This window comes from Heterocephalus glaber, unplaced genomic scaffold (genome assembly GCF_053883595.1).
Source record: "Heterocephalus glaber isolate CG9 unplaced genomic scaffold, H.glaber_assembly_v1.0 deba00000122, whole genome shotgun sequence".
In the NCBI taxonomy this organism is placed as follows: Eukaryota; Metazoa; Chordata; class Mammalia; order Rodentia; family Bathyergidae; genus Heterocephalus; species Heterocephalus glaber.
This window is the reverse complement of record NW_028258138.1, coordinates 57,387,278-57,400,051: the sequence shown is the minus strand read 5'-3', so window position 1 is coordinate 57,400,051 and position 12,774 is coordinate 57,387,278. Positions and strand designations below refer to the sequence as shown.

Genomic DNA, 12,774 nt, shown 5'->3' with positions numbered 1-12,774 from the left:
ACTTGCCCTGGATGCTGGATACGGAAATACAGGATTTAATGTTTGCCCTGCTGAGTTTTGGTCTGGCTTTGGTTCCATTGATTTCTATCACCCTCTTTCTCCCTTTTAGAATGGGAATATTTACCCTGTGCCATTGTATGTTGGAAGTGTTTAACTCTTTTTTATTTTCACAAGGGCTCACAGCTAAAAGTTTGCTTTAAGTCTCAGAGGAGACTTTCTATTCGGACTTTTCAGCAATGCTGGAACTGTTAGGACTTTGGCAGCTCTTAGAGATGGATTAAATGCATTTTGCTTAAAGATACATTCATGGGGGTAAGGGTGGAATGTTATGGTTTATATCTAGATGTCCCCTCAAAGCCTCATACCTGCAGAGGTGAGGCTTTGGGGAGGTGATTGGATCATAGGAACACTATACTCATTGGTGGATTAGTCCACTGATGAGTTTATAGCTAAATGTCATGTTAGGAGGTGGGGTCTGGTCAGAAAAGGTGGGTAACTGAGGGTGTGGCCTGGAAGGGTATATCTCCCACCCTGTCTCCTCTCTCCTGTTTCCTGGCTGTCATGAGTTGAGCAGCTTTTCCTCTGCCATGGCTCCCTGCCATGCTACCCTACCTTGCAGCCACACTACTATGTACTGAAATGTGAGCCAAAATAAACCTCTCCTCCTGTAAGTTTCAGGTGTCAAGCATTTTGTCCCAGCAATAAGGAAAGTGACTAAAACAGATTTTTCTGCTTTTCTAGTTCTTTGACTTTAGTTGTTAGTTTTCTAAATTTAAGATATTTCCATAGATATATATTGCTATAAACTTTCTTTTTAGTACTGTTTTTGCTGTACCTCATAGATTTTGGTATATTGTATTTCCATTACCCCAACCATTATCCCTTTAAAATTTTAGTTACATTTTACTACAGAGAAATGATGTTACTGATGCAGTCATTGCAAGTTTGTACTCTATTATAGGTTTACCTTGTGATCTTGGGCAGTCTACTTTAAAGTAGCTAAGTCTTGACTTCTTCCTCTTAGAGGAATTTTAAAAATAATTATATATGATGATGTATCAGTGTTAGCATAGTGCTTAACATGTGCTAATAAGTATTCTGTGAATGTTAACATCATAGTTATTGTTAGATTTGAAAGGATCCTGGAATAGATATGACTATTGAGGTACTACCTTATACCAGAGAAAGGAGTTAAAAGGACTAGCCAAAATAAATATCACCAAAAAATACTGCACTGAAACTCAAGCATTTTATTGTGATAAAGTCCCATAAATCCTTCTTTAGAATTTATTGTTGTATTATAGATAGTTCTAGCAAGATTATATAGATCATTCACTCTTGTACATTAGAAACTGCAAGCTTTCCTATTCTTGTACTTTATCAAACGAAGCAAGATAATAAACATTTTATTTAAATACAAACTTTTAATGGGGAGCTATCAGAATTTCTTGAGCTGTTTCAGTGAAATTAGGTGACAGAGTAAGGAACAAGGCTGCTTGATGTAATAGAAAATCTATGAAAGGCTATACTTTCAGGGATCATTTCTATAGTTCATTACTAGAAAATCTATGAGAAAAGGACACTTTATCTCCTACATTTAATAACAGTGTAAAAATAAACCTCAATTTATTACCCAATCTGTGAAATGGACATACCAAATTTCTTCCCCATACTTTAGGTTGATCTTGAAAATTCCTGGAGAATGTGAATTCTGAGTTGAAACAAATTCCTAATGAAAAAAGTGAGTTTTTGTCATCTTAAGTGGAGCCTATTAAAGCCCTTATAAATATTTTTATAGTCACTAAAATAAAACTATGAAACAGAACATTTAAGGTTTCATTGCTAATTGTTCATAACACAATTGGAGGAGTGGCAGTGAGAACAAAGGAGAAAGGTAGCATAGATAGCAAAACAGAAGTAACATTTTTATAATAGTGATTCCAGATATTTCAGAGCCTTTTGGCCCTGCTCGTTGAGGGGAGAATAAAAAGTACCCTGTGAATTCTTAGGATCAGCTATGTTCTTACATAGATTTTTCCTGATCCTCACAACAAAAGCATCCTAGCACACAAGAAGTTTCCCTCTTGGTCTTTTTTTCTATCAGGAATTCTTTAGCACTGTGCTTTTACACACATAAAGAAGCTCAAACTTGCTTTTTTTTTTTTTAAAGGAGAATTTGACATTTTCTAAGTTATAAATTAATGAAACAATACACAGATGCACATTCCACTTATTATCCCTACCTCATGATTTAGGCTTTCCCTAATAGTTTCAAAGAGAAGCTTTAAATATTGAGTTAGAGATCCAAAGAAACACAATGTGTCTATGTATACAAAGGAAACCAGTTAGGTGGTATTCAGTTAAAGTAAAACTCGGAAAACCATATAGTCCTCATGGCTACCTTAACAGCTGCAATGTACATTTATCATATATTTTGGTCTTATGGTGTAGTATAAATCACTATCTGTGGATATTTCACAATTCTCCAGTTTCTAAAAAAGGGAATTGATGCCATATAACTTAGTGCTAAAGCATTTGGAGTGGCAAGGGGAATTTTAGCCACAATACCTTTGCTACTTACCCTCACAGATGAGTAGAATTATAAATGAGATTTTTATGAGATTTTTGAGAAAAGAAACAAAGTCTAAGGAAATCAGATATTTATCATTATTAGTCTTCTCAACCCATAGAAAGAGAAAATACACAAGACTGGTGAAACTTCTTCAAAAAGAGAGGAGAAATGATGTTTCATGGAGATACTTTAGAGCACCTTGGAATGGGTGACCAGTAGAACCCACTAGGCCATATTGTCTCACTCGATAAATAACAAAAAGAATTCAGCTTGCCTTGTAAATTCTTTGACAGTTCAATTTTATCACAAAGAAAAGCATTATATAATATGTCAAAACACACTGGCTTGGGAATGATTTCTATTTTTCAAATATGAGACTTCAGAAAAGTTATTTAATCTAGCTGCTTCTCAGTTTTTGTGACTGTAAAATATGTATATATGTAGTCAGTTTTTCTGTCATGAACAAGCCGGAAATCACAGTGGCTTACAATAACAGTGTCATATTATACTCATTGTGTCTGCTGATATGTGGTTCAGCTGTAGCTTTACTCTATCTGGGTTCCATGTTCCACTGTCAGGCCCAGGCTGAAAGATCTTTAGCACAGCAGGGTCTTTACTATGGCTGAAAGAAAGGGTGAGAGAGCTGGTGGATGGACACCTGGCATAGATAATATCCAGCATCATTTTACTGGCTAAAGAAAATCACAGTCCAAGCCAGCATCAATTGAGCAGGAAACTATACTTCTCCCACAGCGAGCCAGCAAATCTCATAATGCTCTTCCAGGGAAGGAAGAAGAAAATAAGAAAGGATGACATTATTTACTTACCTCTCCAAACCTTTGTGAGTCTCAAATAAGAAAAGTTATATAAAAGTGCATTGTAATCTAATGCATGCTCTAATGTTAGAATTGCCATCAACTTTAAATAGTTCCTTTTAACATGTTCATGCTGGGGCAATAATTCATATGTCTCCTTGCCAGGCAGCTCTAAACCACTAGTAGTACATGTAATGACTGTCCTATCCAGCAGCATGGGACATTCTCATGCATGTACCACTCGTGGTTCAAGCCAGTGGAACATGTTAATATTATTTATTTCAGGTAGCTTTCAAGTCCTTACTTATTATTAAAACCCACCACCTTTCCATTCTTACCACACCATTGTAAAGCTTTTAATTAATCTCGGTTGCAATTTTACAAAAGCTATGTATTTTGACTTTATATGTTTTTTAAATGCCACAATTATAATCATTTATATTTGTTTTCCACTTAATAACTCTGCAGAATCCTTTCAGAGATATTTGGGGCATCTAAAATAGTTTTTCCCAGTTTTTATTTTTCCTGGTGATTATAGTAATAAATTAGAACATTTTGGAAGGATAAAGAAGAAATTTTAAGGCACCCTCATATTCAAATCCCTATGTTAATATCCAAATACACAAAGCATATTCATAGCACACAGATTCAAATACTGTATACACAAATACTAATTTTTAATGAATTAAACACTTAATATACTCTTCTGAGACTTATTTTCTCCTTTCATATGTAGTTACACATATTTTTCTTGATCATTAAATATTTAAGGACATCAATTTAGCATTTTTGTGTGTAAAATTAAAGTGTATAAGTAATATACAATTCATATATACTTTCAAAGCCTAATAATAAAACAAGCCCCAATAATAAAACAAGTCACTACCTGACTTAAGAATTAGACCACTTCAGCACTCTTAAAGTTGCCTTGTGTTCCTCAGTTGCTGCCCTTCTCACCATGGTAACTACCATCCTCCGGTCCATGTATCATCTTTACTTCTTCACTTTTTCACTAATTATATTTGTATATGTATATATCTCCAAATATTGTGTCATTAAGTTTTGCTTGGTTTTGAACTCTATAAGAATGGTATCATACTATATTACTTGTAGCAGTGGAATTAATATTATACTTTAAACTCTCCTCTATTCAATACTTTTCTACTGTTTTACAAAGAATTTTTACATTAATCCTTGTATGTATTCCCAATTATATGAGTCACTTTCTCATTACCAGGACAAGATACCTAATAACCACAAACTAGAAGAGGGTTTATTTTAGCTCGCAGTTTCAGTGAGTTCAGTCCATTGTCCACCAACATCAATGCAGAAACTGCATGGTGGAAGGGCTAGAGGAGGAAAGGTGCTCACATCATGGTGACCAGGAAGCAGAGAGAGAAAGGAAGTGCAGGGGACCAGAATATGCCATTCCAAGTTACATCCTGAGTGGTCCACCCCTTCTAACTAGACCCTATCTCTGAATGAGACTTTGGGAGGAGGGTGGACATTGTAGATTTAACCCATACCATTCTGCCTCAGACCTCTAAAAGCCCATGTCTGTCTCATTATGCAAAATATATTTAGTCCATCTCTAAGAGTCGCCAATGTCTTAACAGTTCTAGCATTGCTGAAAAGTCCAAGCACAAAGTCTCTTCTGAGACTCAATGAAAACTCTAAGCTGTGAGCCCCTATAAAAATGAAAGACGGCCGGGGATTTAGCTCAGTGGTTTCTGCCGCCGCCTGCTGCGCAAGCGCAAGGACCCAAGTTCGATCCCCGGTACCAAAAAAAAATGAAAGACAAAGTTAAACACTTAACATTACAATGGCACAGGGTAAAAATTCCCATTCCAAAAGGGAGGGATAAGGGAATACACAGAAATCAGACTAAAGCAAGGCCAAAATCCACCAAAGCAAACATTAAATCACGTACCTTCATGCCCACCATCCAGTGCAGATGTGAGCTCCAAAGGGCTTGGACAGCCCTACTCAAACAATATTACCTGTTGCTGTCCACATGGTCTCTCTATTGGTTTGGCTTTAATCACCATCTGCAGCTTTCTTCAGCAAACATTCCATGTTCCTGACCTCTCCAACTTCCTGAAACCTCCACTGCACTTTCAGCTTTGTTCTTACAGCTTCATGCACTGCCTGGGGTCATGTGAGAGTCTGTGACCTTGTCACACATTTTTGCCTGACCTTTTAAAGCCTGCTTCTGAAATTTGGAAGGAAGCCTCAGTTACCCCATAACTCTTACATTCTGTATACCTGAAAAACTAGCACCACGTGAATGATGCTGAAGTTGTCTTCCAACTTAAGCAGTACCCAGGTCCTCTTGAACTATGGATGCTGAAGCTTCTGGGTGCCTGGATGGCTGAACTCAAAGGCATATTTCCCTAAGCAGCTCAAGATAAGCAAAAGTCCCAAGAACGCTCTTCTCAAATGAAAGATTTATGGTTTTACATCCTTGTGCCTACAATGGGTGAAGCCTTACTTATTCCTGACTGCACTCAAGGCCCAGCCCTTCTGGCCATGCCTTACTTGCAAACATGAGATTTTTTAGGGGACATTTTAAACTAATCATAATAGAGGGGAATAATTTCAAGAGGTGAAATTGCTGGGTTAATGGGTAAGAACACCTTTCAGAAAACATTCTTTTAATAACTACACATTAGGACATATGTCCATCTAGAAGATTTTAATAGATATTCAGATTTGCCTATCCAATAATTGTAAATCATTATTAGCTGTCCATTTGAGTGGGCTATAAGTATTTCCCAATGGCATATCAAATTTAACAAGTTCAAAACCAAATTTTTCAGTGTTTTTGGCTTCCCTAAAATCTGTCCTGTTCTTGTCACATTGGTATTTCTATCCCCTCTGTTCCTCAGGCTAGACACTTTATAGTCTCTCTCTTTCTGCTTTCTACCTCCACTTCATACAACATATACTGACACTTCTGCTTAGTCTTCACAGCCTGTTCTGCCTCTATAATCTCACTGAATGCATACCCTCCCTCCCATTCTTACAAGCAGTGTTCTAGTTCAAGCCCTAATGATTAGTGTAAAGTAGACCATGACACAGCCTCCTAACTACTCTCAAGTCTTCAGTCTCTTGCTCTTCTAGTAATTTCTTCACTCTGTTACTTTCTCAAAACACAGACTTGACTCTAAAACGCAATCTAAATGTATCGATAGTGCCTGTATTGGTTGACTTTCTGTCACAGTGACAAAATACTTGAGAAAATTAACTTAAAGGAAGAAAGGTTTATTTTAGCTCATGGTTTCAGACCATGGTTGGCTGGCTAGCTCCATTGCTTTTTTAGCCTGTAGCAAGGCGGAAATATAGCAGAAGGCCATGGTGAATGAAAGCTACTTATCTCATTGGACTCAGGAAGCAGAAAAGGGGCAGGAAGGGACCTGGAACAAGACAATCCCTAGGGCATGCCCCTCAAGGACCCACTGCCTTCAACTAGGTCCCACCTCCTAACTTCCATCACCTCCCAATAGCCCATCAAGTTATGAACCTATCAATAGATTAATCCCTTGATGAGGTTAAAGCCCTCATGATCCATTATGTCTGAACACTGCTGCGTTGAAGACTGAGCCTTCAACACATGAGCCCTTGGAGGCCATTCCAGATTGAAACAATTATAGTGCTCCATTCATAAAAGCCACAGTCATCAGGTGTTGTAGACAAAGCCTTTGATCTAATTTAAAGTACCTCCATTTTTCTGCTCCACCCCTGTTCTAGTCAGCCTAAGCTATGTGTTTTGCATAATTTTCCTTGTTTATGTTACTTCTTCAGCCTAAAATACTTTTCCTTTCCTCCTCTTTTCTGTCCTGTTGAAATGCTACTTATGCTTCAAGTCGTTCTAAAATTTCCAGCTCCTCAGTGGAGATTTACATTAATAGAGCATAGTTATGTATAGATGAATGAGGCATGGATTCTTCTCTCAGCATATTTTAAAGATCAATATGTGCAAAAATATATTTGTATGTAATACTGGTAGAAAAAGGAGACCACAAACAAAACACACCCACAGCAATAAATAAACTATATATGAGATGTATGTGTATATCTGTGTATGTGTGTGTGTTTATATATACGTGTATTTGGAGAGAAACAGGCAAAGACAGAAAAGAGGCCAATAGAAAGAGAAGACGTAAATACTTGAGCTTGGTGTTCAATAAGCCCTCTCAAATTATTTGTGGAACCTGGTGGGATGAGTACTTTTTGAAAAAATTAATGATACTTGTTAGGTTCATTTTCTCTCATAAAGAGGCTTACCTGGCCTTAAATAGGTGCCACCATATTTGGTCCAATTGTAGAAGTCCAGCCAGGTACTTCTCCCTGCTTTCCAGAATTGCCTGGATGAACTGGGAAGACCTTATTCCTTTGCTAAAGCTGTCTAGTCATAGTCACAGGTGGTGAACAGTCCTATCAACTGTAAAATGAAAATGTTGCACTAGGTGATTGTTAGGTGAGCTGATGATCTCTAAGTTCCTTTCTAGCTCTTGGATTCTGAGATACTTTTTCTCATGTGACAGAAAAAAGTGGTCAAGGGTAAAAGAAAGTGTTGATGTTCTCTCCACTCTATTGTCAAGTAGCCAGTTGCCCTTTCTGTAATTCTGAGCTGACAGTATGTGTTGGAATTTGTACATTTGGCTTCTGATCCAACTATGCCACTATCTGTGTACCCTAAAGTGTGCCCTCTTCTATCTGTTTGCTTTGCTGTAAAATGACTAAGGTGGAAATATATGCTTTTGTGATTCTTTACAGCTTTGGTATATTATAATTTTATAATTACTATGTTTGAAATGCCAAGAATATTTTTATCATGTTTGCATTGAGGTATGCAAATATATGTGGGACTTAGAAATACTCCTGTTACTTCAATTTACTATAATATTTTTCTCTTATGATGGGTATATCTTTAAAATTTTTTACTTGTAGCTACATACAAATAGCTACAAATTTAAAAGATATCTTGCAAAGAATTAAAATGCTGATATAGATTCCAAGTCAGCCTAGTAGTATTAGACAATTATTTCAGAGTTTATAAATTCTGTTTATAAACTCGTAGTTTATAAATTTATAAATTCAGGGTTTATAAATTTATAAAGTCTTTAAAGTCTTACTGAAGAAGTGAGCTCCATTTTAATTTCCAGGAGTCAAACTAATCTTTGATATATGATATTTGAGTCAAGAGTAGAGAGTTGAAAGTTGCTTCTGGCAAACATAATTGTTACTGCTTAAACAAGTATTTCTTTCTAGTAATTAGAAATTTTTTCTTTTTTTTAGGTAGTCATAAATATTAACCACCATCAGTACAGGAATAATTTATATTCAAATTATCACACATCACTCTATGAACACATAAAATAATTTACATTTATTTAGAACCTTTTATTCTAAAGTACTCTACACTTATTTCTTTGTAATCTGATTGCAAGCTATATATAGAACTCTACCACCTGAAATAGAGCAACAACCAAAGCACTAGATAAAGGACACAATTTAAGAACAAATTGAGGAAAGAAGGAAATGTAGTATTTTTTACTTTGTTTCTGTGTGTGCTTATACAGGACTGGAGAATACATGTTGACCAAATGCACCAACATAAAAGTGGAATTGAATCTGCTCTAGAGGAGACCAAGGTATATGAATAAACTAAGATGATATATTTAATAGATGTATTCATCGGTGGAACATCTATTATGGGAGAATATGAAAGGAAAAAATGATACAATCTTTGCCTTTCAGGAGCTTATTGGTATACCACCATATTACATTTCACAGCCCTACTACTTAAACCAACTACTAAAGAGAGCCAGATTACGTAAAAGCTATTCTATTTTAAATATATATTATGCATATATACCTAATAGAGATTTTAGAAACATTCATTATCCCTGAACTTAAAGGGATTCAGGAACATCAGGCCAACAATGTCTAGAACTTACAGTTTTCCCATACTGCTGCCATGCTGGAAGTGAGGGTCTTTTGGGGCATGCCACAAAAAAGCAAAACTTGAATGAGAACATATTGGTCTCAGGCTATAACTCCTGGCTTAGGGATCTACTTCCAACTGGTATATTGCAATTATCTTTGAATTGTGAGCAACTCATTTTATCCCTTACCTACTTTGATTTAGAAATTTATATAAAGCTAATTACAATCACATAAATTTTAAATATGCATAAAGACAAATGAGTTGACTAAGCCTATCAGGTCCTCTGTTCTATTTAACATTCCGCAAAGTCTGACTTAAATATTTCTCATCATAAACTCTTTTTGTTAATGAAATTTCAAAATTATCTTTTTTTCACGTGGCTAATCATTTGTGGCAGGAATTAAAAAATATTTAACTCATTTTTAACTATTTTTGAAAAATGTAGTTGTGAATTATCTATTAAAATCCCATGGAATTTCTAGGGATTTTTGGACAAACTCCATAATGAAATTAGTAGAACTTTGGAGAAGATTGGCAGCCGAGAAAAGTACATCAACAATCAGCTTGAGCACTTGGTTCAAGAGCACCGTGCAGCACAAGCCCAGCTGAGTGAGGTAATGTGGGAATTTTTTCCAGGATCTACTCCAGGTCCTGCCCCTATCCCTAAACTTGAAACACTATTTATTTGAAAGTTGTGAAGCTTTTCACAAACAGCAACTAATTGATTCTCTGCCTAATTTAGGAAATCAAGTGAGGCTTATCCCACTTTCTATATAGTAGAAATTCTTTTCTAGCAACCTTTAAACATATTTCTTTGATTTAAATAAATAGGGTATATGTTGTTGGAGAACATGACTTAGAATGGGAAAAGGTCATCATCAGAACACCTTGTTTTGTTTCAGAGTCCAGTTGTTAACATATTGTACGAGTAGGAATAAGAAAAGTATGCATTTACATGTGTCAAAAGGAAAAGACACTGCTTGCCATAATGGCTTACAACCATATAATAAACAAAATGAAAGCAAGGCAGATTCAGAGACAAGCAGTGTAATTAAAGAAATGAGACAAATTTTTCATTCTTTCAGAGGTTTAGAACAACAAACGAAGGTTTGGACAACCACCACCACTAGCCCTGGAAAGCAGCAGTTCTCTGTCCTAGCAGCAGGGATCTAAGGGCTTTCCTTAGAAATTTATGCTTCCTATGTCCTGATGTTAAGGAAGACTAGTTCAAAATACTTCCTAATGTCAGCAGAACATATTTATCTTTTTCTTTCAGCAAACAAAATTAGGAGAAAAAAAAGTGGAAATAAATTTGAGATGCTTCTGTACTGAGTTCTCAAAGCCCAGATAGAAAGTAGTTTTTACTTTTCTATATTAACTGTTTAGTATTCTCATATACACATCTATTATGAATATTTTTACTTTAAAAATGATGTAAAATTCTCTGACTAAAGCCATACTGTATCTAACATTAGTACTAAATACTTGATTAATAGGTTAGTTTGCAAGAACATATTCCAGTTGATCGTACTATCATACTCTTTGTTAATCCTTAATTGCTGAGTTTGATGCTCTACTTTGATTGATCTTTTTAGAACTAATTTTCTCTGTGTAGCATGCAAATTAAGTTGACCAACAAGCACTCTTCTAAACTGTTTAGAGATGGCTGAGGACAGTTTTTATTGTGAACCGTGTCCATGAGAGTCACACAGGCAGTATGTGAAGGTTAAGCTAGTTCATCATTTTATAGTGCTTTAGTTAAATACATGGTGCCTAGTACGGACATAAAATAGCTACAGTTAAACGTCACTTTCACATTCTATTCACAAACAAGCTGGAGGGGTTACCGTAAAATGATATGCAGAAATTGCAAACACAAAGAGGTCATATTTAAGTAATCTGCTTCTGTTTTGGATTTGTCATTAAAGCTGATGTTTTCCCCTCAGGCAAGAGAACGATACCAGCAGGGAAGTGGTGGAGTCACAGAAAGGACCAGACTCCTGGCTGAGGTAAGCACCAGTGCTCTCTCTCACTGTGTCTCTCACCTGTCAGCTGGGCCCCAACCACTCACAACCATAGATGACTGAATGCTTATTTCAATAATTGCTCCCTCTAGCTTCAAATCAAAATCCCTAATTTCTTATCAGTGACTCTCTTGTTTGCATAAGATGCCTGAAGTTGCTATATTAAATTCAACATTAAACTTGCTCATATTAGCACACTGATAATTCTTTTAATCCTTATTTTTATGTAATTATAATTAATATTTAGAAGAGCAGGTAAAGCACTGACTGGAGAATCTATAGCTAAGTTTATTGAAAGATATTAGATTTACTTTTAGTGATTAGTATTGATAACTTGTATTAGTCCTGGGTATATCTCTGTCTACCTTTAGAAGTGGCTTATAATCTCTTCATTCTGAGAACTGCTAGAATATTTGCTTATACAAGTCATTACATTTATTTTCATGATCTTTCAAGAGAGGTGAAACCTTGTAGATAGTCTTATCTCCAGTGAGCTGACAGGGAAAAATAAAAACTTTATAATAAGGTTACAAGCCAATTTGGAACTAAAATCCAAAACTAATTTGGTAATTTTCACAAACTTTATTGTTTTGACAGTAAAAAAATTAAGCTTCTCTTATGGAGATTATATCAGGAATAGTTATCTTAAAATACTCAACATATAACATTAGAAATATTTAGACTCTTATCCTGTGATGCTTCTAGGCAAATAAAACATTATGTGGAAGTAAAGTGCTCACTTACATTAGGTAAATTAACACTTGAAGGGCATCCAGGGATCCATTTAGTTCTTTTGGAGTAGGTAGTTATTCCCAGTTGTAATGTTTCAGGTGCCTGAAAGAAATTAATTTGCTTTACTTGGATGAGCACTTTATTCCCAGAGAAGGTCTTACTCACCAGTATGATAAAAATAAAACCTACTAAGTTACAATAATTATGGCTTACTCCTAGATTATGTAATTTTTTTCAACTTTTAAAGATTATTTTTCTGTCTGTAATAATACAGTGCTACTGTGGAATTTTGCTAGTAGAGTCTGTAGTCATATAATTTCAACGTAAATTGACAATATAGTGTGCCTCTTAGAGTTTGGAGTTCATGGTTTGAGTAGAGCAGTAGAACATTTTTATGTATAGCCACATGATATAAACATTTTTGTACTGTCCTAGAAAGAAAAGGCTAGCCCAGTCTCTTACAGAACTATAATATTAAGAAAGATACCTAGAAAATCTTTAGAAATACCAAATCTCTTTAGGATGCTTATACTATTTTAATTGTTAACTAATTGTTGAAGAATGACATGGTAGATGCTATAAGATAATTTCAGGGCTTGAGTACTTTAAACAACCTGGGTTTTATAAGGTTACAACAGGATAAAGCTAAAATGAAAGTAATTTGGTGAACTTTAACAT

The 12,774-nt window shown here is 35.5% G+C and overlaps 1 protein-coding gene, 1 long non-coding RNA gene and 1 pseudogene across 2 annotated transcripts in view; 2 read left to right on the top strand and 1 right to left on the bottom strand.

The window, feature by feature from the left end:
• Positions 1 to 12,774, bottom strand: part of LOC147830443 (uncharacterized) — a 90,117-nt gene that overhangs the window by 44,463 nt on the left and 32,880 nt on the right. The window contains exon 2 of the long non-coding RNA XR_015452657.1: positions 12,109 to 12,198. This is a non-coding gene — a long non-coding RNA (uncharacterized LOC147830443). The remainder of the gene's footprint in view (positions 1 to 12,108; positions 12,199 to 12,774) is intronic.
• The window catches only part of Ift57 (intraflagellar transport 57), a 66,775-nt gene that overhangs the window by 52,585 nt on the left and 1,416 nt on the right, over positions 1 to 12,774 (top strand). Inside the window, exons 7-9 of the mRNA XM_004835762.4 lie at positions 8,973 to 9,044; positions 9,823 to 9,954; positions 11,287 to 11,349. Of these exons, the coding sequence (XP_004835819.1) occupies positions 8,973 to 9,044; positions 9,823 to 9,954; positions 11,287 to 11,349 (267 nt within the window). The remainder of the gene's footprint in view (positions 1 to 8,972; positions 9,045 to 9,822; positions 9,955 to 11,286; positions 11,350 to 12,774) is intronic.
• Positions 1,520 to 1,613, top strand: LOC147830444 (small nucleolar RNA U3; annotated as a pseudogene).